At 36.4% G+C, this 26,100-nt stretch overlaps 1 protein-coding gene across 1 annotated transcript in view; it reads right to left on the bottom strand.

Moving 5' to 3' along the window:
* Nucleotides 1-26,100, bottom strand: part of ADGRL3 (adhesion G protein-coupled receptor L3) — a 900,477-nt gene that overhangs the window by 138,400 nt on the left and 735,977 nt on the right. The window contains exons 15-16 of the mRNA XM_055588685.1: nucleotides 7,364-7,547; nucleotides 6,301-6,423 (exon numbers count right to left, since the gene is read on the bottom strand). Of these exons, the coding sequence (XP_055444660.1) occupies nucleotides 6,301-6,423; nucleotides 7,364-7,547 (307 nt within the window). The remainder of the gene's footprint in view (nucleotides 1-6,300; nucleotides 6,424-7,363; nucleotides 7,548-26,100) is intronic.

Below are 26,100 nucleotides of genomic sequence, written 5' to 3'. Positions count from 1 at the left end.
ATTATTGGAGTTTCAGCTTCAACATCAGTCCTTTCAATAAACATTCAGGACTGATTTCCTTTAGGATGGACTGGTTGGATCTCCTTGCAGTTCAAGGGACTCTCAAGAGTGTTCAACACAACAGTTCAAAAGTATGAATTCTGTGGCCCTCAGATTTCTTTATAGTCCAGCTCTCACATCCATACATGACTACTGGAAAAACCATAGCTTTGACTAGATGGACCTTTGTTGACAAAGTAATGTCTCTGCTTTTTAATATGCTGTCTAGGTTGGTCATAACTTTTCTTCCAAGGAGTAAGCATCTTTTAATTTCATAGCTGCAGTTACCATCTGCAGTGATTTTGGAACCCAAAAAATAAAGTCTGCCACTGTTTCCCCATCTATTTGCCATGAAGTGATGGGACCAGATGCCATGATCTTACTTTTCTGATGGTGAGATTTAAGCCAACTTTTTCACTCTCCTCTTTCACTTTTATCAAGAGTCTCTTTAGTTCTTCTTCACTTTCTGCCATAAGGGTGGTGTCATCTGCATATCTGAGGTTATTGATATTTCTCCTGGAAATTTTGATTCCAGCTTGGGTTTCATTCAGCTCAGCATTTCTCATGATGTACTTCGCATATAAGTTAAATAAGCAGGGTGACAATATATAGCCTGATGTATTCCTTTCCCGATTTAGAACCAGTCTGTTATCCTATGTCCAGTTCTAACTGCTGCTTTCTGACCTGCATACAGATTTCTCAAGAGGCAGGTCAGGTGGTCTGGTATTCCTAACTGTTTCAGAATTTTCCAGTTTGTTGTGATCCACACAGTCAAAGGCTTTGGCATAGTCAATAAAGCAGAAATAGATGCTTTTCTGGAACTCTCTTGCTTTTTCCATGATCCAGCAGATGTTGGCAATTTGATCTCTGGTTCCTCTGCCTTTTCTAAAACCAGCTTGAACATCTGGAAGTTCACGGTTCACATATTGCTGAAGCCTGGCTTGGAGAATTTTGAGCATTACTTTACCAGTGTGTGAATGAGTGCAATTGAGAGGTAGTTTGAGCATTCTTTGCCATTACCTTTCTTTGGGATTGGAATGAAAAGTGGCCTTTTCCAGTCCTGGGGCCACTGCTGAGTTTTCCAAATATCCTGGCATATTGAGTGCAGCACTTTCACAGCATCATCTTTTAAGATTTGATATAGCTCAACTGGAATTCCATCACCTCCACCAGCTTTTTTCGTACTGATGTTTCCTAAGGCCTACTTAACTTCACATTCCAGGATGACTGGCTCTAGGTGAGTGATCACACCATCATGATTATCTGGATTGTAATGATCTTTTTTGTCTAGTTCTTCTGTGTATTCTTTTTTTTTTTTTTAATTTTATTTTATTTTTAAACCTGAAATACTGTAGTAGTTTTGCCAAACATCAAAACGAATCCGCCACAGGTATACATGTGCTCCCCATCCTGAACCCTTCTCCCTCCTCCCTCCCCACACCATCCCTCTGGGTCGTCCCAGTGCACCAGCCCCAAGCATCCAGTATTGTGCATTGAACCTGGACTGGCAACTCGTTTCATACATGATATTACACATGTTTCAATGCCATTCTCCCAAATCTTCCTACCCTCTCCCTCTCCAACAGAGTCCATTAGACTGTTCTATACATCTGTGTCTCTTTTGCTGTCTCGTACACAGGGTTATTGTTACCATCTTTCTAAATTCCATATATATGCGTTAGTATACTGTATTGGTGTTTTTCTTTCTGGCTTACTTCACTCTGTATAATAGGCTCCAGTTTCATCCACCTCATTAGAACTGATTCAAATGTGTTCTTTTTAATGGCTGAGTAGTACTCCATTGTGTATATGTACCACAGCTTTCTTATCCATTCATCTGGTGGAGGAGTAGGACAGGGAAAACACTTTCTTCTGTGTATTCTTGCCACCTCTTCTTAATATCTTCTGCTTCTGTTAGGCCCATACCATTTCTGTCCTTTATTGAGCCCATCTTTGCATGAAATATTTCCTTGGCATCTCTAATTTTCTTGAAGAGATCTCTAGTCTTTCCCATTCTATTGTTTTCCTCTACTTATTTGCATTAATCCCTGAGGAAGGCTTTCCTATCTCTCCTTGCTATTCTTTGGAACTCTGCATTCAAATGGGTATATCTTTCCTTTTCTCCTTTGCTTTTCACTTCTCTTCTTTTCTTAGCTACATGTGAGGCCCTCCTCACATAGCCATTTTGCTTTTTTACATTTCTTTTTCTTGGGCATGGTGTTGATCCCTGTCTCCTGTACAATGTCATGAACCTCTTTAACTGCATATAAATTACTCAGGTGACAGGTAAGGTGGTCTGGTATTACTATCTCTTTAAGAATTTTCCAACAGTTTGTTGTTATATGCTTATATAACTTATATGTTATATAATTTAAAGTTATAACTTATATAACTTATAAAGTTATATATAACTTATATGTTATATAAGTTAAAGGCTTTAGTTGAGTCAATGAAGTAGAAGTAGATGCTTTGCTGGAATCCCCTTGCTTTCTTTATGATCAGTAAATGCTAGCAATAAGATCTCTGTGTCCTCTGCCTTTTCTAAACCCAGCTTTTACATCTGGAAGTTCTCAGTTCACACACCGCTGAAGCCTAGCTTGAAGCATAACCTACTGGAATGTGAAATGAACACAACTGTACAAAAATTTGAACATTCTTTGACATTGCCCTTCTTTGGGATTGGAATGAAACCGAAATTTTCCAGTCCTGTGACTGCTGAGTTTTCCAAATTTGCTGCCATATTGAGTGCAGCACTTTAAAAACATCAGTCATCTTATTTCATGTGATGTAACAGAGGAATGTATAACAGTCAAATTCATCAAGCTAAATACTTAAGATCCTGTTGTTCAGTCGCCAAGTCATGTCCGACTCTTTGTGACTCCACAGATTGCAGCATGCCAGGCTTCCCTGCCCCTCACCATCTCCTGGAACTTGCCCATGTTCGTGTTCATTGCATCTGTGATGCTATCCAACCATCTCATCTTCTGCTCCACTCTTCTCCTTCCGCCTTCAGTCTTTCCCTGCATCAGGGTCTTTTTCAAAGAGTCAGCTCTTTGCATCAGGTGGCCAAAGTATTGGAGCTTCAGTTTCAGCATCAGTCCTTTCAATGAGTATTCAGGGTTGATTTACTTTAGGACTGACTTGTTTGATCTGTTTGCTGTCAGATCAGATCAAGCAAGGAGATCAAACACTTAAGTACATTATTATATTCCAATTATTTCTCAATTTCAATTAAAACAAAATAAAATATTCAAAATCTTTACCTGTGGTTACTGAAGGGCAGGGAGTCTGGGAGAGGGAAGGATTGAGAGTTTGAGATTAGCAGATACAAATTATGTAGAGAATGATTAAACAACAATGCCCTACTATAGAGTGCAGCATATTTAACATAATGGAAAACAATGGATATTTATATTGTAAATATAACACTGTAAATTAACTGTATTTCAATGAATTTTAAAAATTCCTTACCTGTCTTAAACCTCAACTATCATATTCAAGATCACATCTTCTTATGTCCTTCTACCTTATTTTTTCTCTTATGACAATCTCTTACATATAAATCCCCTGTAAAATTAACTTTTTAGTATGTTTCTCTTAACTTTTACATAGTTTCCTTTCTTAAAGCCCTATGTCTTCCTTCCAGTATAAATCCATTTTGGTTCCCCAAGAGACAGGCACTGTCCTGACCACTGTAGTAACCAACAGGGAAATCCCTGAATCGTAAAGTGAAGTGGGAATAAAGATAAAAATTAATGCATTTTTTTGAGGAAGGAGGGAGCTGTCCAATATCTAAATTGCACTCCCACGTTTGGGAAATGCCCTACTCTTAGATACTTACAGACACAAAAGGGACATATATTTGCTTTCCCAGCTTGCCTTTCAAACAGGTTGCTCTGGACACATCAGTTCAATGTGTCCAGTCAGATGCACTAGCCTCAGATTTCAGATGGGGAATTAGTGACTCAAGGTGGGGCAGCAGCAGCAGCGCCTCCCTCTGTGGCAGCGGTGACGTCTCACAGCACTGTTTCTTTGTGGTGACACAGGCTGCTATGGGCCTCCTTGCTCTTGTACGTTTTCTGGGCTTGATTATCTAGCTGTCTCAGTAATACTATGAGATTTCTAATCCAGTAAAGAGATTATTATCCGAGCCACATAACGGAAAGGGGCATTCTTATACTTTCTAATACAAACAATAATGTACTAAATACTTCTTGACTGTTACAACATAGCATTTAATTTTAGTTCTTTTCCTCTAGATTTAACATAAAAATGTTAATCTTTGGCGGGCTAAACTTAGGAATGGCTATGTATTTTTCTCATTGACAGAAACAACGGCTGTTTTAATTGGTTTATAACTGGTGATAATTCATACCAATTTCCCCTTGTGGAATGGCGTCAGACTGTCATCCCACCTTGCTTTACCAGTGCAATTTAACATATATAGTTGTTACAAAATCTCCACTCTAGAATTCATGCTTAAATGTGGCCTACAACACACGCATACACATGCACAAATTTAGTAAATAAAATGAGTTCAAAACTATATGACTATGTAAACTATATATCTATATGACTAATGTAGACATATTTCAATCTTCATTGGCTTTATATCTGAAAATCCACACATTTATTTGATAAACCCTTAGTGATTGCATCCATGTGCCAAGCACAGAACATATTGGGAAAGCTTCTTGCTCTCATGGAGATCCTTATTCACTTATTTTTGATGATGTTTCTATGCTTTTCCTTTGCAAAGCATACAGAAAATGTAAACAGATGCTTTTGGACAATGGAACTAGTAGATACAGATCAATTTAGTACCAGATTATAGTAACTGAGTATAATTAAAATTAAATAAATATTAAAAAAAATAATCTCATAGAGAGTATGTCTCAAGCCTCACTAATATTAACATTTTTAAATAAGGAGGTGATATCTTTTAACCTGCTATGTGATAGGAAGATGACTTCATGTTGTACAACCAGCTCAAAGCTGATGTTTCATATTACAAGGTAAATAGTTTTAAAAAAGAAGAGACTTAAATAATATCAAGAAAAACAGATTATGTTTGTTGCCAGCAGAACAAAATTCTTTAGTATTGGAAATTTTATCAACCCTAACTTAAAATTGTTTTTATTTTGTTACTAAGTGTGAATATTGAGGCAGTACTAAGATTTTCTGTGGAGTGAAATCAGATTCCTGATTCTTCCTAATGGTTTCCCTTCTTTGGCTCTTGGCCCACATCAGTTTCTCCTACTGACAGAGAGTCCTTCACCCCAGCTTACACTTAGGATGAAATAAAATGACCTCACAGACCTATCACATGCTCCCTAGTCCAATTCCTTCCTGCCTCAGCTGCTCCAGCTCCTGTCCGTTTTTAGCACGCTCTCTGTGATCTAGACAGTCCAGTCTTGATTTCTTATTAAAATTGAGATAAAATTGGCATATAACATTATGTTAGTTTAAGGTGTACAACACGGTGACTTGATATTTGCATATATTATGAAATGACACCACAATAAGTCTAGTTAGCATTCATCACCATAGAGAGTTAATTTTCTTTTTCTTGAGAGAAGTTTTAAAATCTATTGTTTTATCAATTTTCAAATCAGGTAATCTAGCATCATTAACTATAGTCACCATCCTCATGACTTATTTATTTCATAAATAGAAGTTTTTACATTTTACCCTCATTTTGCTTACCGTCACCCTTCACTTCTAGCCACCAGTAGTCTGTTTTCTTTATCAGTTAGTTAGCTAGTTTGTTTTTTCTTAAGATTCCACATGTAAATGAGATACTTGTGTTTCTCTATCTGACTTATTTCACTTAGCATAATGCCCTCAAAGTCCATGCAGTTTATAGCAAATGATTTATTTATAATTTTTAAATTATAAATAAAATTTCCACTAGAAATGTTAGAAGCAAAATCTGTCAAGTTGGTGGGTGTTACTCCTTCCAAAGGAAAAAGTCAGAACTTTTGGATTTTGTTGTCTATCAATTTTCCTCACATTTAAGTTTCTGATATTTTTCTACATCTGAAAGGTAACAACAATTTCTAAATATAACTGGGAATTCTGTAGAGCAAATATCATTAAAATATTGTTAGTGCAGAAGCTAAGAAAGAGGAGAAGAAAGAGATCAGTGGAGTGAGAGGAGAGAAAAGATTTTAGATAGCAGATCTAAAATTCCAACCTAAGACTCAATGAATTAATGACAAGTTCAATTCCATCAAACTTATTAGACACATTCTAACCTACCATTTCGGCCATTTTGTTTTAGAGTATTTGCAGAAAGCTGGATAGTGCTTCCATGACCAGTGTTTTCTGGAAATTTCAGGTCCTCTAAGTTTCCTTCTGTGCTCAGCCTTGCAACTTCCAATTCTATTAATGGTAAAAAGATGTCAGTACTCATTGAGAAACATGCCAAAGTTAAGATAATCTAATTACTGAAACATTTCTGAAATCAAAACACTGGAACTGATCTTCATCTGCTATACTTTATAGTAGTTCAGTGTTTATAGAAATTCTTTTTTTTTTTTAGTATTTCAATTTTTTTTCAAAATCAAGCAAATAAAATGATTAAAAATCAGATAAGTAAGACTATCAATTATAAAGCCTAGAATTTAAAATTAAAGCTCAAATACAATTTGTCATTGACTATCAGTTTACTTTCAAAATGTTATCTTTATTTTATGAATTAAGTGACATCTTTTTCTAATCTGGCACTCTACTATTATATCAATATTGATTTATCTTAAATCTAATAACTTTGAAATAATTTTATCAAGTCTTCTGAAATAAAACTGTCAGCTACATCCTTAAACACACTAATTAGATTTATACTTTTTATGAGCTAGCAACACAATTATCAAAAATTATTTTTAACACTTTAACTTAAATTACTACCTTCTTTATAGTTTATAATTCAGAGAGATTCTTATTATAACTGAAGTGACCCGTAGGGTAAAATTTAAAATACTACCCTCCATAGATAGAAACTTATATGCATACATCAGTTTCATACATAAAAATTGGAAAAAAAAGGGTCTCACTGTCCTTGATCTCAGGTCAGGCTAATATAGTCAGTATTGAAATGTCCTTGGAAATACACGTGTGATTATGAGGACACTCCTAAGCTAACAACAAGTGATACCCTCCTAAGTATAGAAAAAACAATAACTTATCTCCCCTGAAATAAAGTACCACTCATAATATGTGGTCCACCATAGATGACACTTTTCTCTTTTCCCTCTTCTGCTGAACAAGATGATAGTTCTTTCTTGTCCTTCTCTGGCCCTTCTGTATAACAAAAGCCACTTACGAATATTGTCTGTGTTTTCCCTGACAATGTCAGTCTTCAAAAGGTTATCGGCCAGCACAAAGGCACTTTCCTCCACAGTGTCAAGCAACATGGTGGCTGCACGCAGTTGATCACTTGTAGTCAGGTCTCTCCAGGCATTCAAGGCTTGTGGCTGGAGGAGGTTGTTAACTGTCTCGACCATTGCCTACAAGAAGATGAACAGAATGACAGAGGTCTCTAGTGAACCCACAGGGCTGTCAGAAATCCAGGCATACATGCTGCCCAGCAAGTAAGAATCACTGGTGTGCATGAGTTCAGTATTGTCCTAGCCTCCCCTGTGACATGCTGCAGTGGAAGCATTCATTATTTTGTGCTGTAAAATCCTAGCTGAGACTTTGCAAGACAACAGGAAAACCTGCTTTTTGTTCTGAAGGACAACAAATAGAGCTATGCTTCTTTCTTAAAATCAATAGCAAAGGCTTCAATAAGACTATAATCACATAATTAAATTATTTGGCTGGGAAACTGTTGGCAAGTAATTCAAACTAACACTTCCATCACATCACCACAAAAATGATTTCCTCTATACATCACCATAAAACTAGATGCTAAACATAATAGAAATCAAAAGGATGACTAAAGACAGGACAATACAAGAGTTTGTTATGTATAGGTTAAGAACTTTCTGCTGCTGCTGCTGCTAAGTTGCTTCAATCGTGTCCGACTCTGAGCGACCCCATAGACAGCAGCCCATCAGGCTCCTCTGTCCCTGGGATTCTCCAGGCAAGAACACTGGAGTGGGTTGCCATTTCCTTCTCCAATGCATGAAAGTGAAAAGTGAAAGTGAAGTTGCTCAGTCATGTCCAACTCTTAGCAACCCCATGGACTGCAGCCCACCAGGCTCCTCTGTCCCTGGGATTCTCCAGGCAAGAGTACTGGAGTGGGGTGCCATTGCCTTCTCCGAAGAACTCACTAAGCAAACCAATTTTTTTCTTAGCCAGCTAGTAAAATGTCACTAAGGGAAAAATATCAAAGCATACATACTCCCAGGGCTTTGGAAGAAAAACATTTGTGCTGTTTACTACTAGGAAGGGGAGGAAACACTTGGAGCTTGCTACCTATGGCCTTTGAGCATTTTTCCTTAAAAAAAAAAAAAAATCAGCAGTAAGTACACTCACACATAGAGATAAAGTACCAAGGTTCTCTCTGCTTCATCCAAAAGAATTGTCTTTCTAGTTACAATTTATATATTTTCCACGGTTAGCTCAATACTCTGGGTTGCAAGAAAAGACAATTTTCCATTAAGGTCTTAAGATTTCACTCAAACATAGAGAATTGCACAACAGAAAAATACACCACTGGCAGTTTGAAAGTGATCTTCCTTGAACCTGTTGATTATGAAATATGCATCTAATCCGGAAATAAGTTGAATAAACAGCAAACACAGGCACTTTCCAGGCAGTACATAGGTGTTCTAAAACAGGACTCACAGTATTGACACATTGGGAGAGGAAGTGGCAGAGACTGGAGGAATACCCCTTAAGCTGCAGTGTTTTCTTCTGGCTGGTGTTTTCATAGTAACCAAGTAACAACTGTTAAAAATTCAGCTTCATAATGAAACACCTTGCTGCCAATTAACACCAACTTCAAAACTAATCTGCCTTTTGATAAAAGTTGTTCTTGATATTTTTCCCAGCTCTTCCAAGTTCTGGCTAAAAATCAACATCACTGGCTTTGTACATAAAATAGTTCTACTTGCAAGTTGAGTACTTTGCATTGTTAAAAAAAAAAAAAAGTCCCTCATGAGTTTAATGACTGAGTATTTCCACATAGTATGCTTAGCTCTGTCATTTGTTATGTGTTTAAAACATGACCTAGAAACCAGACAAAAGCATTTCTGGATCACAGCAATCTGATCTGCTTTCCAGGAAGTTCTCTATGGGGTGATGCCAACAGGACATGCCAAAAAAAGGAGGTGCCGGATAGAAATCAAACAACAAAAAAGTTTAGGTATTCTCTGAAGCCAAACAGAGGACATTGACCTCTTGAGTGCAAGGAAGTATTCTTTCTGGGATTCACTGATCTTCTTAATTCATTAGAAATGCTCTGAAAACTTCATATGTGACAAAACGTGTGCCAGTTCTTTATGGACCAACCATTTTAACATTAGTGAAGCACCTTACATTTATTAAACCGTACCTCAGGGAACATTTTGGGAAGATAATGCAATGTTTCTGTTCTGCCCTCTCTAGATTTTATTTTTTTTTAATTTAAAAACGCAAAAGGAAAAGAAGCAACTATAGTCAACTCTGAGATGTTCTAAATAGGAAACTTTACAAATGGGGTGCTTTAGCTAAAGTACTGAGTCTTTAAACTGACAGTAAATACATCAGACACACTCCTTATTATCTTAGTTTTGCAATTGAAAATGTATAAGGTGCAATATTTTTTCATTATATATTTTGAGCATATTTTAACAACTGCTTTGTGGGACAAAAATATTGCACCTTATACATTTTCAATTGCAAAACTAAGATAATAAGGAGTGTGTCTGATGTATTTACTGTCAGTTTAAAGACTCAGTATTTTAGCTAAACACCCCATTTGTAAACAGTTTCCTATTTAGAACATCTCAGAGTTGACTATAGTTGCTTCTTTTCCTTTTGCATTGTTAAATTAAAAAAAAATAAAATCTATAGAGGGCAGAACAGAAACATTGCATTATCTTCCCAAAATGTTCCCTGAGGTAAGGTTTAATAGAAGTTTTCTATTAAAGCCTAAATGATTTCCAAGTTTATTGCAGAAATGACAGGTCCTAAAATCTTGGTGGGTTAAGACACAAACCTAGTATTTATTTATTTTTAAAATAGCACCTATTATGATTGGCTAAGTATATAAAAGGAAATGTCAACACAAGAATTAAGACAGAATTCTCAGGTGCTAAAATCAGTGTGGGATTTGGAACCAGATCTGCTGAGTCTGCAATTGTACTTTGCCACCTTACTAGTTGTGTGCTATTGGACAAGTTTTTTAACTTTTTTATACTCTTATGTAAATTAGAGATGATAATGAAATCATTTCATAAGGTCTCCTGGCTCATAACAAGTGTTTAGGTGCAATCCTATCTTTATTTTAATTTGATATCAAAGTTCAGTGTGGGAAGAAGAGAGGTATTCACTGAATACAGCACAAGTCATCCCTGATAATCGCAAAATATTCACACTGAAGTGAGATCTGGAAGAAATGCCTCTTCTACAACCCAATCTCAAGCAGAACTGATACACAACTTACCTACTATGGAGGAATGGGAGGAACATGTGTATTCGATAGTTCATAATGTTCCCTGGTGGTACAGTGGGTAAGAATCCACCTACCATTGCACAGGATGAGGGTTTGATCCCTGGTAAAGGAAGATTCCACATGCCATGGAGCAATTAAGCCCATGCACAACTACTGAGCCTGCGCTATCTGGAGCCCACAAGCTGCAGCTATTGAGCCCGTGTGCCACAACTACTGAAGCCTGTGTGCCCTACAGCCTGTGCTCCACAATAGGGGAATCCACCACAATGAGATACCCACGCCCTGCAAAGACCAGCCTCCACTCACTGCAACTAGAGAACACCCACACATAGCAACAAAGACTAACTGTAAAAAAATAGATACATGATTTTTTAAAAAATTCATAATATGTATTCTAGAGGGTTGAACTAACTTATCTGTTTTCTGCTAGTGAGATAGCACAATTAAGTCAATTTTAATAGCTTTATAATTAATACAATTTGTGTCAGCTTTCCAAAGGTTGTTGACATGTCCCTGTTACTGGTTTCATGAAGACCAAATAAACAGTCACAAATATTCAACAGCAAAAGAACATCTATATTTCATTTTCCCTGTATATATTCATACATTTATACATTTTACACACAAATGATGACATTTGGTAATAAAGCTTTCATTTTGGGGGCTTTTCTGGTGAAACTAGTTATTGTATTGCTTTCACTACCTCAAAAACATTTCTTTAAAATACAAGTTGCTTTTTCATTTTATTTGGTTCCAAAGAAATGAACTTAACTACAGTTTAGAACCAAAGTTGAACAGGAAATACACAATGCATTTGATTAAAGTGAGGTAATGGGACATTGATCAATAGCTCTCATCAATTTCTCATCTGCTATCATTTTTTTTTATTGACCTAAGATTTATATTCTAAAGTTAGAATAAATAAGACTAATTCTGGGTAAATCTTAAAATATATTCTAACCACAAAAGGTTGAAAAGGGAAAACAAACAAAGATACCTAATGGTTTTGACATTATAGACTGAAATAATTTAAAATTTGGGGATGTTAATTTAATTAAAATATCTTTTCCAGAAACTAAATGTGAATTCACCCCACTATATTTTCAAAACACAAGAAACTGAATAGGAGATGGACCTGGGATTTTATATTCTGGTTTCACCACACATTTCAGTGTGCCTTTGGGCAATTTGATGTTTTCTAACCAATTAACAAAGTGTGAACTGCATAAGAAAATAAGATGCATCATATTTTAATTTGAGGGTGGTTAGGGGCATGCTATATAAGATACTACTTTTCTTATTAAACAGTTTACAGACTAGACTCTAAAGTCACTTTTGCCTTCCTAAAAATCAAACATAAATTAGGAAGTGTGAAAAGTCAGTTAGATTCATACCAGAATTATGGACATCCCATATCTTTCCTGACATATATTAGCATTGCACAATATTATCTGACCCCTCATCATTAAATTCAGATCTTAAGCAAATTCATTTGACTAATTTTACACTGAGCATTTAACTATAGCATGTTTGTTAAAAGGTGTTTTAAACTGTTTAATCACACTTCATGTATTTCAAAAGGCACAGTGTTTTTATTTGTTGTAACTACTGTGAAATTTTGGTGAAAAATAGCTGTATATCTTCCAATATCAATTTTCATCATTTTTCTAGGAGAATGTGCTTGTGAAATAGTCTAGAATTCCTTAGCAAGAATACATAAAAGCGTCCATGGTGAGAAATATATCAATGGCATTTCTTACCAAGGTAAATTCTAAATCTTAAACTAGGTAACCAAATCACCTGGGAAACTTAGTTACCCTTCTTCTTTGCTTGAAAACCATTAAAATAAAGATCCAAACAGAATGAATGCCTTTGAAAGGATATACAACTATAACATCATAGTAGTTTTTTTGAAGACAAGCTTTTTAATCATGATCTCATTCAGGTTTTAGCTCAGGTATCAGCTGCTCATATAGGTCTTCCTTTAGCAGCATATCTAAGGAGAGTCACCCACTTAAATCCATTATCTGTTTTGTCTTCTTTGTAACAGGTATCATTATCTAAGGTGTGTCAGATATTTATTTACCTAAAAAACTATTTAACTGGTAGATCACTCACTCAGAAAAAGGTAAACTTCATGAAGGTAGTGATTGTGTCATTTGTAAGTGCCCAAAACTGCCTGGCACACAGTAAGTGTTCAATAACTCTTTGCTGAATTATTGCCATCTAGTGAAGATTCACATGAAAGTGAGTTTTCTCCCTTTTCATATCAGTAGGGAAAAAAAAAAAATCTCTGATTTTATAAGAGCAAAGATTATCTAAGTACAAATGAAAAGATCTATTAACTAAGCCAGTATTATCCAAATCATTATCATCAGAGACTCAATGTCAAAATGGGCTCCCATTTTTAGTACTTATTCACCTTTAATAGAATTATTCATATTTGAGTCTGGCTTTCTCACTAGATTATGATGTCCTCAGGGGACATATCATGTTCATTTTCATTTTTCCAGGGTAAATTTTAGTTTCCTTTCCAGTTCCTTTTCCATGTTTAATATATGTCATGTATAAATGTTTTGAGACATTTTAGTATTCAATAAAGCCTCATTAAACAAAAATATCCTACTTTTACTATCAAATCATTAATACAATAGGGAAACTGAAAACATCTTCTTTTACTCCTGTAACTTTTTGCTATGTCACCCAAGAAGTCTTCTGAATGACCAGATATCAGCATGGTTTGGAAGGAAGGCAGAATGAGTTGCAGAGAATGAAGGTAATTCATTTTAACTTTCAATGCAACTCATATTTTATTAAATATGTATGATATGCAAAGAACTAGGGAAATCACTGCTGGGTGAGGTTAGGAAAAACAAGAAAATCTGTTCTCAATTTGCCTACACTCCAAAGCAGAAGGTAAACATATAGCATGGGACAGAAAGTACTGAATTCTTGCTGAGAAGGATAAAAGATCCTAGAAGTGTTTGGTTTTGAATCAGACACTACCACTTGAGGATGGGTAGTAGAATTTGAGAGGGGGTTGGTGGTACTTGTCAGGTCTTCTGAAATATGTATCATTCCTTGTATGTAAAGATTTTGATATTTAGACTTCTAAAATGAACTAAAAAATGAGATTGTTTAAGGTGTCACTTATGAATAAACTATGCTTTATTGGTCCTTTAAATTGCATATTTATTTTAGGTAAGAAATGTTGGTAATATTGGCATACTTTAGATATTGTTATATAAATAATACAGTTCTGCTGTTTCTGGGGATTGATCAAAATGGATAGAGAAGTTCTAAGTTCAAGTTAGTATGTTAGGTCAAGTTATGTGTTCAGTCTTCTGAGATGTTATTTGGAACATTAGAGCTAATTTATTATAATGAAAGTGTAAACTTTGAGGTACATTAACATTTTCCCCAGAAGTATGATTGGCCTAAAAGGTCGACAAGAAAATGTTCAGAATGAGTCTGGCTTGATTTGTCATCCATCAGTCCCTAGTGACCTATTTTTCATTTGACAGTTTTGGAATTCTGCATTTCCCAGGTTAAACCAGGATATTCTGGAACTGAGCTATCCTAGTTTCATTTTAAGTGGTTCCTTTGTCTCTGAACGTGGCTCTCATCGCAGAGGAAGCCCTGGTGTGGCTTTGGGGCTAGGAATAAAGGCTGGTGGCGCTGCTTTGTCCTGTGAGCCGCCACGTGTGTCACCAAGTGCAAAACAGAGGCCTGCAGCGTGACCATCTCCTGAGCAGGCTCGAGGCTCTTTCCCTGACACCTCGGGCACCTGACATGTAGCTAACCTCCTGGAAAATATTTCGTATCAAGCATTTACTTGGGAAAATTAACCATGTTCTTTAATATTTACTGATATTTGTAAACTGTATACCAATGTTCTTTTTGACATTGATTTTCTCACCATGAGAGATATTTAAGTGAAACTTGTAAATAAAAGAGGCAAAAGAAAAAAAAAAAAAAAAAAAAAAGATAAATAAGCTTTTTTTACCCAAGAGAAGGAAATTTGAGGCTGAAGAACATAATAAGCAAGTTAAGGATTAAAAAAGAAAAAACGAAGGTATTGAGGCAAGAAATGGTTTGTGCTTGGGGTGAGAAGAATGCATGATGTAAGAAAAGATAGATTAAAAAAAAAAGTGTAAAAAGAGTAAAGTGAGAGAAATGGTGAGTATAATTCAGATCTTAGAAGATTTTCAGGATGATAGCAGTTTGGGCTGTATTGTGTAGAAAATCTACAGCCATTAAGTATATTTACATAAACGATTTATAAACTTAGATCTTAAGTCCTTGAGGTCATTCATTATTTTTTAATGAATTTTCATTTTTTTTCTTTTGTGTTGAAGCATATGTTCATATATATGTATATAATCATTAGGCAGCCCATTCTGTTAAGAGCAATTATCTCCCATTAGTGGATAAATTTAAATTAAGTTGCTGACATCCTTTTGAAAAATGAAATTTTATGTTTTATCTCCACATCTTTGTCTTTTTCCTGTGTTCACATGAACACAATATTTTTTATCAATATATACAGTAATCATGCTGAACATTGTTTCTCTTACTATATTATATATATATATATATATACACATATATATTTATGTTTAATAGAAAGAAAGAAAGATAGTGCTAAGTCGTGTCCGACTCTTGTGACCTATGGACTGTAGCCTGCCAGGCTCCTCTGCCCATGGGATTTTCCAAGCTAGAATACTGGAGTGGGTTGCCATTTCCTTCTCCATGTTTAATATAAGTCACGTATAAATCTCAGGCTATGTAGAGACAGAAAAATAAGTCTTCAGATCTTCTATGCTCCAATTCCTTGCTTTCTGACTCTCTCTCCCTATATATATACACACATATATAAATATATAATTTACATTGATTTATAACTAAAAACTTTAAAAAACCTTAACTCTTCATTTTTGACTTTGTAATAAGTTTGTCATTTGAGAATAAAATAAAATAGAGCAAAAGTTTAACATCATTCCTGAATAGGGCACATTGTACTCCAATCTATGTTTAGACATTGATTCGAATCAAAATTTTAAAGGTCAAATGTTAGAAGTCTTCAAAACAGTTTTAAACTTAAAGTTTTTTTATTAGAAGTCAAGCTGAGTGACTGATATTTACACATCTGATCAATAAACCTAAGATTTTTTTTAATAATCGCTGTTATTTAATATTACTAAGCATATAAAAACCACTAATCTCTGAACTCCCTTTTATATTACAGAGAAATGTTGGCACTTTCAAGTCTTAATAAAAATGATTGTATAATACAACTGACTTGAATATAGTAATAAAAACCTTTAATAGTAGAACAAGATAAAACAGAAATTTTACAAAAAAAGACTCTGCCTCTTCAAGAAACTTGTTATTTAAAAATGTATTTAACAAACTGTAACTGACTGTATTATTTTTAAATCTTATATAAAATTAAATGATTGATTGCTGTCAAATCTATGTTGTGTTATAGAAATTGTGCTAAGTCCCTTCAGTCACGTCCAACTCTTTGTAACCCTATGGATGTAGCCCGCCAGGCTTCTCTGCCCATGGAGATTCTCCAGGAAAGAATACTAGAGTGGGTTGCCATTAACTTTTTACTTACTCAACATTCATTCAACAAATATTAATTAAGTGCCTTTAACTGAGATACTGCAAAGAGAGATAGTTATTCTTCCTTCCTTCAAAGTGATAACAATAGAGTGAAGCCAAGGAATTAAACAAGTAAAATACAGTATGACAAGCATTATAATTGTGGAAACATGAAGTACAAGCTTTGTATTAGAACGGCTCCATGAGAATTTCAAGCTTAAATACATTAACCAAACAGACAAGGGGTAAATCAGGTCTTCCCACCAATCATCTATCTATCATGTAAAATAAAAGGAAAATATACATGATGGGGGATTCAGAGTTAGGGGTAGGGTTGGGGACAGGGTGGCTTTTGATTTTACTTAGGATCATCCAAGTGGGCCTCCTTGAAAATGTAATGATTTAAAAAAGACAAAGTTGCTGAGAGAGTTATCCATGTAGATATTTGGAGGAGGTATTCCAAAAGGGTGAATAAACAGAATGCAATTCAACAAGTGGAAATATGCTTTGCATATTTCAAAATCTTAAAGAGGCCCATGTTTGGAGCTTTATTTAGAAAACAGGAAGTGGCGGAGGTGAACCAAATCAATTGAGTATGTGAATACTGCACATAAAACTAGTTTTCAGGTGAAGACTGGGAATTCAGTTATGAATTTGATGCCTATTTAAAAAAAAGTGAAGATTTTAAAAGTTACCTTCAAACTAATTTTGGAGTTCACGAAAGTGGTCTGTGCTGTAGATAACATCTGTGAGTCTTAGGCACATAGGTGCCACTTAAATCAACTAGATCACATAGGAGTGTCAGAACAAAGAGCAAACAAGAGCCGACTGAGCTAAGAGGCACCCAAACCCATGGATTTAGAAGAAAAGGAGTGAAGAAAGGAGACTGCAAAGAAGCATCAAGAGGAGGAAAATCAAGAGAATGAGTTTTCTTCAGGATAGTATAGTAAGGAAGACAAAGAGATCATGTCTTCTGACTGGTTAAGTACAGTTAATTGACAACTGACTACTGAGTTCATCAGCATGAAATCATTAATGACCTCAACTAGTACAGCTGCAGTAAGGTAGTGAGGGCAAAGTCTGATGAGGTGAAAAAAAGAGACAGTAAAAGGAGAGGGGCTGGTGACAGTGATGTAGAGAAGTGTTTTGAGAATTTCTACTGCAGTGGAAATGTTGTTGCTGTTGTTGTTCAGTGGCTAAGAAGTGTCCAACTCTTTGTGAACCCATGGACTGCCACACAACAGACTTCCCCGCCCTTCACTATCTCTCGGAGCTTGCTCAAACTCATTTCCATTGAGTCAGTGATGTCATGCAACCATCTCATCCTCTGTTGCTCCAATCTCCTTCTGCCCTCAGTCTTTCCCAGCATCAAAGTCCTTTCCAATGAGTTGGCTCCTCTAATCAGGTGGCCAGAGTACTGGAGCTACAGCTTCAGCATCAGCCCTTCTGATGAATATTCAGGGTTGATTTCCTTGAGGATGTATTGGTTTTATCCCCTTGTTGTCCAAGAGACTCTCAAGAGTATTCTCCACACCACAATTGGAAAGCATCAATTCTTCAGCACTGAGTCTTTTTTATGGTCCAACTCTCATATCTGTACATAACTAAAAGAAAAACCAGAGCTTTGACTACATGGACCTCTGTCGGCACAGAGATGTCTCTGCTTTTTAATATGCTGTTTATATTTGTCTAGGAGCTTTCTGGGTGGTGCTAGTAGTAAAGAACATGTCTGCCAGTGCAGGAGATGCACGAGACATGGGTTTGATTCCTGAGTCAGGAAGATCCCCTGTAGGAGGAAATAGCAAACCATTTCAGAATTCTTGTCTGGAGAATGCCATGGATAGAGGAGCCTGGAAGGCTACAGTCCAGAGAGTCACAAAGAGTCAGACATGATTGAAGCGATTAGCATGCACACACTAGGTTTGTCATAGCTTTGCTTCCAAGTAGCAAGCGTCTTTTAATGTCATGCCTGCAGTCACCATCTTCAGTGATTCTAGAACCCAAGAGAATAAAATCTGTCACTGTTTCCACTTGTTTCCCTTCTATTTGCCATGAAGTGCAGTGATGGGACTGGATGTCATGATCTTAGTTTTTTTGAATGTTTAATTTAAGCTCGTTTTTCACTCTCCTCTTTTACCACATGAAGAGACTCTAGTTCCTCTTAGCTTTAGGTCATTAGAGTGGTTATTATCTTCATATCTAAGGTTGTTGCTATTTCTCCTAGCAATCTTGATTCCAGCTTGTGCTTCATCCAACCTGGCATTTCGTGAGATGTATTCTGGATATAAGTTAAATGAGCAGGGTGACAATATGCAGCTTTGATACGTTCCTTTTTTAACTTTGAACCAGTCTGTTGTTCCATGTCCAATTCTAACTCTTGCTTCTTGACCTGCATACAGGTTTCTCAAGAGGCAGGTAAAGTGGTCTGGCATTCCCATCTCTTGTGGAGAATTTTCCATAGTTTATTGTGATCCACACAATCCAAGGCTTTGACTGTAGTCAATGCAGCAGAAGTAGATATCTTTCTGGAATCCACTTGCTTTATCTATGAACCAAGAATTTTCAAAATTTCTGTATCATTGCATTCATTTTCCAGTCCTGTGGCCACTGCTGACTTTTCTAAATTTGCTGACATACTGAGTATAGCACTTTTATAGATCATCTTTTAGGATTTGAAATAGCTCAGCTGGAATTTCATCACCTCCACTAGCTTTTTTCATAGTAATGCTTCATAAGGCACACTTGACATCACACTCCAGGGTGTCTGGCTCTAGGTTAGTAACCACACCATGTGGTTATCCAGGTCATTAAGATGTTTTTTGTATAGTTCTTCTGTGTATTCTTGTCATCTCTTCTTAATCTCTTCAACTTCTGCTGCTGCTAAGTCGCTTCAGTCGTGTCCGACTCTGTGCAGCCCCATAGACGGCAGCCCACCAGGCTCCCCTGTCCCTGGGATTCTCCAGGCAAGAACACTGGAGTGGGTTGCCATTTCCTTCTCCAATGCATGAAAGTGAAAAGTGAAAGTGAAGTCGTTCAGTCGTGTCCGACTCTGTGTGACCCCATGGACTGCAGCCTACCAGGCTCAACTTCTGTTATGTCCTTACTATTTCTGTCCTTTATTGTGCCTGTCTTTGCATGAAATGTTTCTTTGGTATCTTCAATTTTCTTTAAGAGACCTCTTGTCTTTCCTATTCTTTGCTTTCCTCTGCTTTCTTTGCAATGTTCAATTAAAAAGGCTTTCATATCTGTCCTTGCTATTCTCTAAAACTCTTCATTCAGTTGGTTATGTCTTTTCCTCTTCTTGCTTTTTGTTTCTCTTCCTTTCTCAGCTTCTCTTCTTTTCTCAGCTCAAACAACCAATTTGTCTTCTTCCATTTAATTTTCTTTGGGTTGGTTTTAGACACTGCCTTTGTATAATGTGATGAAGCTCTGCCCATAGTTCTTCAGGCATTCTCTACCAGATCTAGCCCCTTGAATCTATTAGTCACCTCAACTATCATAAGGGATTTGATTAAGGAAACACCTGGATGGCCTAGTGGTTTTCCCTATGTTCTTCAATTTAAGCCTGAATTTTGCAAAAAGGAGCTCATTATGTGAGCCACAGTCAGCTCCAGGTCTTATTTTTGCTCACTGTATAGAACCTCTCCCCTTTCAGCTGCAAAGAATATAATTAATCTGATTTGGGTATTGACCATCTGGTGATGTCCATGTGTAAAGCTGTCTCTTGTGTTGTTAGAAGAGGATGTTTGCTATGACCAGTGTGCTCTCTTGACAAAACTCTGTTAGCCTTTGCCCTGCTTCATTTTGTACTCCAAGGCCAAACTTACCTGTCATGCAGGTATCTCTTGACTTCCTACTTTTACATTCCAATCCCCTATGATGAAAAGGACATCTTTGTTTCGTGTTAGTTCTAGACGGTCTTGTATATCTTCATAGAACTGCTCAACTTCAGTTTCTTTAGTATTCGTTGTTGGGGCATAGACGTGGATTGCTGTGATGTTAAATGGTTTGCCTTGGAAATAGAGAGAGGTCGTTCTGTCATTTTTCAGACTGTCCCCAAGTACTGCATTTCAGACCCTTTTGTTGACTACGAGGGCTACTCCAATTCTTCTAAGGGATTCTTGTCCACAGTAGTAGATATAATGGTCATCTAAATTAAATTTGCCCATTCCCATCCATTTCAGTTCACTGATTCCTAGAATGCTGAAGTTCACTCTTTCCATCATCTGCTTCACCATGTCCAATTCACCTTGATTCATGGACCTAACATCCCAGATCCTGGACAATATTTTTCTTACAACATCAGACTTTACTTTCACCACCAGACACATCCACAACTGGATCCATTCCTGTTTTAATGCAGCTTCTTCATTCTTTCCAGAGCTATTTCTCCGCTCTTCCTCAGTAGCATACTGACCACCTACTGACCTGGAAGGCTCATCTTTTGATGTCATATCTTTTTGCCTTTCATACTCTTCAGTGCAAATACCATCAAGCAATTGGAAACATTAGACAAAGGCCTAAATTAAATGGTAAATATTTAGAGGTCATTTTTCATGTGCTAAGTACAATTTAAATGGTCTTCAGGATATAGGAATAATCCTATTCATGCATCAAGTAAATGTTGTCAGACAAGTGAATGCTACTGAGAAGAAGGGAAGGAGAAAGGAGAACAAGTAGCGAAGGAGTCCAAGTAGAAGGTGCTGTGACTACAAAGGCACAGAAATATGAAATGCAAGTCCTAGGTCATTTGGGAGTGTAGACTCCAAGTTTATGGAAGGGGCCAGCTAAGATGTGGGAGATCAGCAAGAGGAGTCAAATTCTCAAACACTATAGTCCAAAACAGGACTTTTTTTAAAGGGAAAAAGACAGTCTTTGAGTGGGATCAAGTCTTGATCAATCTGCATTTTAAAAACATTTCTGTGGCTAGAGAGTATTCAACTATTTGGTGTAGCATTTTATTCAACTGGTTTCCTACTGATAAACTTGTTTTATTGATATAAACTGTGATGCAAGACTGCCTTTGATCATCAGTATATGTTTATTCTTTCAGTGGTGGAATGCTACCACATAACGTGAGTTTGCCACAGCTACTCTCAACGTCCTAGTCGTAGGCAAGGAGAACAAACACTGTTTTGCAATTGTATGACAAGATTTATAAAGAAACATTATAAAAATATGGATGTGAGCAAAACTAGTCTTCCCTGGTAAGATACTTAAGAGGTTGATACAGTAATTGTTTTGAGGAAGGAGATATGAATTACTGGGGAGAGAGGCAGGGCTGCTTGCACCATTCAACTCCTAGGGGACACCACTGAAATACGTCACAGCATCAGTGGCATGCCTTGGAGTTAGCAATGCAGTGGCCTGAGTGGGAAGGAGACATATCTATTATTCTACTTTTTTAATTTTATAACATATACCTATATTAGCCATTCAGAAAAGTACTTATAAAGAAAGAAATGCCATCTGGAAATAATTTGAAATAACCTTGTTTTTTTTTTTCCTTTGAACAAAAATGATTGCCTTCAGAATATAACAATCAAAAGGACATTTTCATCTCTACTTAGGATTTAAAAGTAACCACTGGTATTGTACCATTATAACTCTCTGGCAGATATCACATCAAAACTGAATGAATATATCAATATGTACCATCAAATATGAAAAAAAAAATTTTTTATTTCATCTAAGAATACTATTTCCCAATAATTCTCTTGTTTTAGACACAGAATCATTGGACACTATGCCCAACTGCAAAACTGTATTTATCAAAGAAGAATTTACTTATGTAAACCGAACAGCCAAGGGATACGGTTAGGAGTAGGGGAAACAATTAAATGTAGTTGGGTGAGATTTTTGGAAAGTTGTAACAGAAATGAGTAGTTTACTGTCCTTCTTTCTGTGTAGAAATTAGCATGAAGTGATGATTGGATGCTAAGTAAGCATCTTGTCATTTTGAAGATAAGCCCAGGTGCTAAAGACAATATAGCAAAAAACAGATGAGGCCTTGGTCTCTGAAATAGAGTGTTCATACTAATCTTGAACTGCTTCAACTGTATTTCCTTTTCATTTATGAAAATAAAGTCCTAGTTTAAGTTACCATAGTTAAGTTTCTGTGACTACTGGCTGTACAAAATTCATACATGAGATAAGTGAAAATAAAAAAAAAATTATAATTCTGTTGGGAGTAGTATTAAAAAATGATTTGTTTGGTTCCAAGTAATTAGGCAACTACTTTACTGCAAACGACACCTTAAAACTTCCATTTTTTTCCTAACCTGCACCAGAAATGCTAATGATAGGTTCAGAAAGTAGGATTTTAAATCTCTAATGCTATTTTAAGTGTATTTTTTTCCTTCTGGTTAGGTATATGATCATAAGGCTTTTAAAGACACATAGTAAGGTAAATTGATGTATACTCTCTTATGTTTGCATAGAAATAATATATATTTATGTTCTATGTATTTAAAACTTCTTTGAAGGTAAACTCATGTTCAGAAAGCAATGATGAACTAGAATGGACTTTAAATGAACAATTTTACAATTAAATAATGATCCAGGCTTTAATCAAGAAGTTAGAAGAAAGGAAAGAATAAAATTTGGTGGTAAAAAGTGAGAAAATACTTTTGTTTTAGGTGAAAGTATTTTATATAGAAATAAAAGGCCTTTTTCTCCCACCCTTATTAGAATTACTTCCTGAAGCATTTACAAACCATATATATATTCTATATATATTTATTTATATATATATATATTCTATATATATATATTCCATATATATAAACCATATATATATATATATGAAAACAGGAACATTTTGTTGATTTACAGGAAATGTACAAAATGGAAGAGTTGGAAATAACTTTGTAAAGCAGCCACCTCTGCCTGATCTGACATACTAGCCACGGGGATTTTGAGAGATTCCCAAAATGATGTTCTTTTTACGTCAAAGCAGAAAGTCCATCATCAACATCTGTCACTATCCTTTGGAGGTTTTCAAATCATTAGATTTATGAACTGACCTGTCCAAGATCTTAAATAATAGCCTGTGTTATTTACACTGCTTATATTACATATGGTTTTACTATCTTTTGATTCAACAATTGCTTTACAACAGTATTTAATGACTACAATGTATAAAAAAGAATTCATATCTCTTCTTTATCTAAAGAAAACTACTTTTACATGGAAGTCACTTTCTTTGATCTCAATGTCTTTTAGCAATAGGTTCAGGGCATCAGAAACATGCAGGGTGCAGATTTATATTTTCTCTCTTACACAAATCAAGTGCAGATTTATCAAGCTGTGAAATATATTAAGTTCATAGTGTTTTAACAAAGGGTTACCAAACCTCAAGAACCTGGCGTGATTCAAACTACTTTCAGATGTCCTTTTAATTATATTAAATGAAAGTTTGAGTTGGCTTTGATGCTTATGGGCAAACATTGAAATCTCTTGAAAGAGTTGCTAAAAGCACTCCCCGTTGCTGTAGTTAATATACTACATTGTATGCCCACCACTAGCCAATTTATTCTAGCCACTTTAACAAGGATATCCAGCCTGACAGGCCACAAAGAATAGTATCACAAGTCAAGCAAAGCACAAATCATTAGAAGACTCAAAAACTTGTTTGACATGCACCACAGAGCTCTTTGTCACACAGCCAATTAAGTGACCAAACAAGGAACTTGAAAATACTCATTAATTTCTTCCTAGAAGTATAAATGGAGGTTAGAATCTTTTCTTGTCTCATCCACCAAAGGCACACAAGTAAAACTGGCATAATTCAATTTTCACATTGTCAAAGGTGCAAGTAGCAACTTTGGTTCACAGAAAGTCTGTATTAAAGACAAAAAAAAAAAAAAGAAAGAAAGCAATAGGTAGAAATGTTTATGTATCCAGGCTTTAGAATCTTTTAAAATTCATCAAATGTTGACATTACTTTTATCACTGAAAACTGTATTTGTGTTTCTGAGCAGATTCAGCAGCACCTGACATCCTTTTCTTTTGTGTGAATAAGAACTCTAGTTGACTCCTGGATGCCATACTGTTCAGGTCCTCCTCCTTCTTAAGATGTTCTTTAGTCTCTGCTACTGGTTACTTTTCCTCTCCTGGACCTCATCATATGACAGTGTCCTGGGTCTCAGCCCTAGATTCTTTCCTCTCTATACTCATTTCCTTGATAAACTCATCTAGGAAATGAAACACTGACTGAAAATGCCACTCTAAGTGAAACATTGTTTTTGTTTTTGTTGTTTTCCCATCACTCAGTCATGTCCGACTCTTTGCCTTCCCAAGGACTGCAGCATGCCAGGCTTCCCTGCCCTTCACTATCTCCTGGAGCTTGCTTAAACTCATGTTCACTGAATCACAGAGGCCATCAAACCATCCCATCCTCTGTCATGCCCTTCTCCTCCTGGCTTCAGTCTTTCCCAGAATCAGGGTCTTGTCTAATGAGTTGGCCCTTCGCCTCAAGTGGCTGAAGTACTGGAGCTTAAGTTTCAGAAACAGTCTTCTAAATATTCAGGATTGATTTCCTTTAGGATTGACTGGTTTCTGAAACATTACTAAATGATGACTTCTAGCGTGAACGTTCAGCTAAATTTTAAGCTCATATACCTAACTGCAAATTTACCATCAATATTGCATATCTGATAAGAAACTTAACATACTTCTTAGTGAAGTTCTTTTCATGTTCCCCCCAAATTGGTCATAGATAGACCATTTCAGTAACAGGCAAATTCATTCTTCCAGTTGCTTAGGCAAAACACTGTGGGTCACTCCAACACCTCTCTTTTCCAGACACTTCACCTCATAATCCCTTTAGTTCAGTTCAGTTGCTCAGTCATGTCCAACTCTTTATGACCCCATGAACTGCAGCACATCATGCTTTCCTGTCCATCATCAACTCCCGGAGTCTACCCAAAGCCATGTCCATTGAGTCGGTGATGCCATCCAACCATCTCATCCTCTGTTCTCCCCTTCTCCTCCTGCCCTCAATCTTTCCCAGCATCAGGGTCTTTTCCAATGAGCCAGCTCTTCGCATCAGGTGGCCAAAGTATTGGAGTTTCAGCTTCAACCCCAGTCCTTCCAATGAACACCTAGGACTGATCTCCTTTAGGATGGACTGCCTGGATCTCCTTGCAGTCCAAGGGACTCTGAAGAGTCTTCTCCAACACCACAGTTCAAAAGCATCAATTCTTTGGCACTCAGCTTTCTTTATAGTCCAACTCTCACATCCATACATGACCACTGGAAAAACGATAGCCTTGACCAGATGGGCCTTTGTTGACAAAGTAATGTCTCTGCTTTTGAATATGCTGTCTAGGTTGGTCATAACTTTCCTTCCAAGGAGTAAGCATCTTTTAATTTCATGGCTGCAGTCACCATCTGCAGTGATTTGGGAGCCCCCAAAAATAAAGTCTGACACTGTTTCCACAGTTTCCCTATCTATTTACCATGAAGTGATGGGACTGGATGCCATGATCTTAGTTTTCTGAATGTTGAGCTTTAAGCCAACTTTTTCACTCTCCTCTTTCACATTCATCAAGAGGCTCTTTAGTTCTTCTTCACATTCTGCCATAAGGGTGGTGTCATATGCATATCTGAGGTTATTGATATTTCTCCTGGCAATCTTGATTCCAGCTCGTGCTTCATCCAGCCCAGAGTTTCTCATGACATACTCTGCATATAAGTTAAATAAACAGGGTGACAATATACAGCCTTGGCATACTCCTTTTCCTATTTGGAACCAGTCCATTGTTCCATGTCCAGTTCTAACTGTTGCTTCCTGACCTGCATACAGGTTTCTCAAGAGGCAGGTCCGGTGGTCTGGTATTCCCATC

This window comes from Bubalus kerabau, chromosome 7 (assembly GCF_029407905.1).
Source record: "Bubalus kerabau isolate K-KA32 ecotype Philippines breed swamp buffalo chromosome 7, PCC_UOA_SB_1v2, whole genome shotgun sequence".
Lineage (NCBI taxonomy): Eukaryota > Metazoa > Chordata > Mammalia > Artiodactyla > Bovidae > Bubalus > Bubalus kerabau.
Note: the sequence above shows the minus strand (reverse complement) of the source record. Positions and strands in the feature narration are given on the sequence as shown.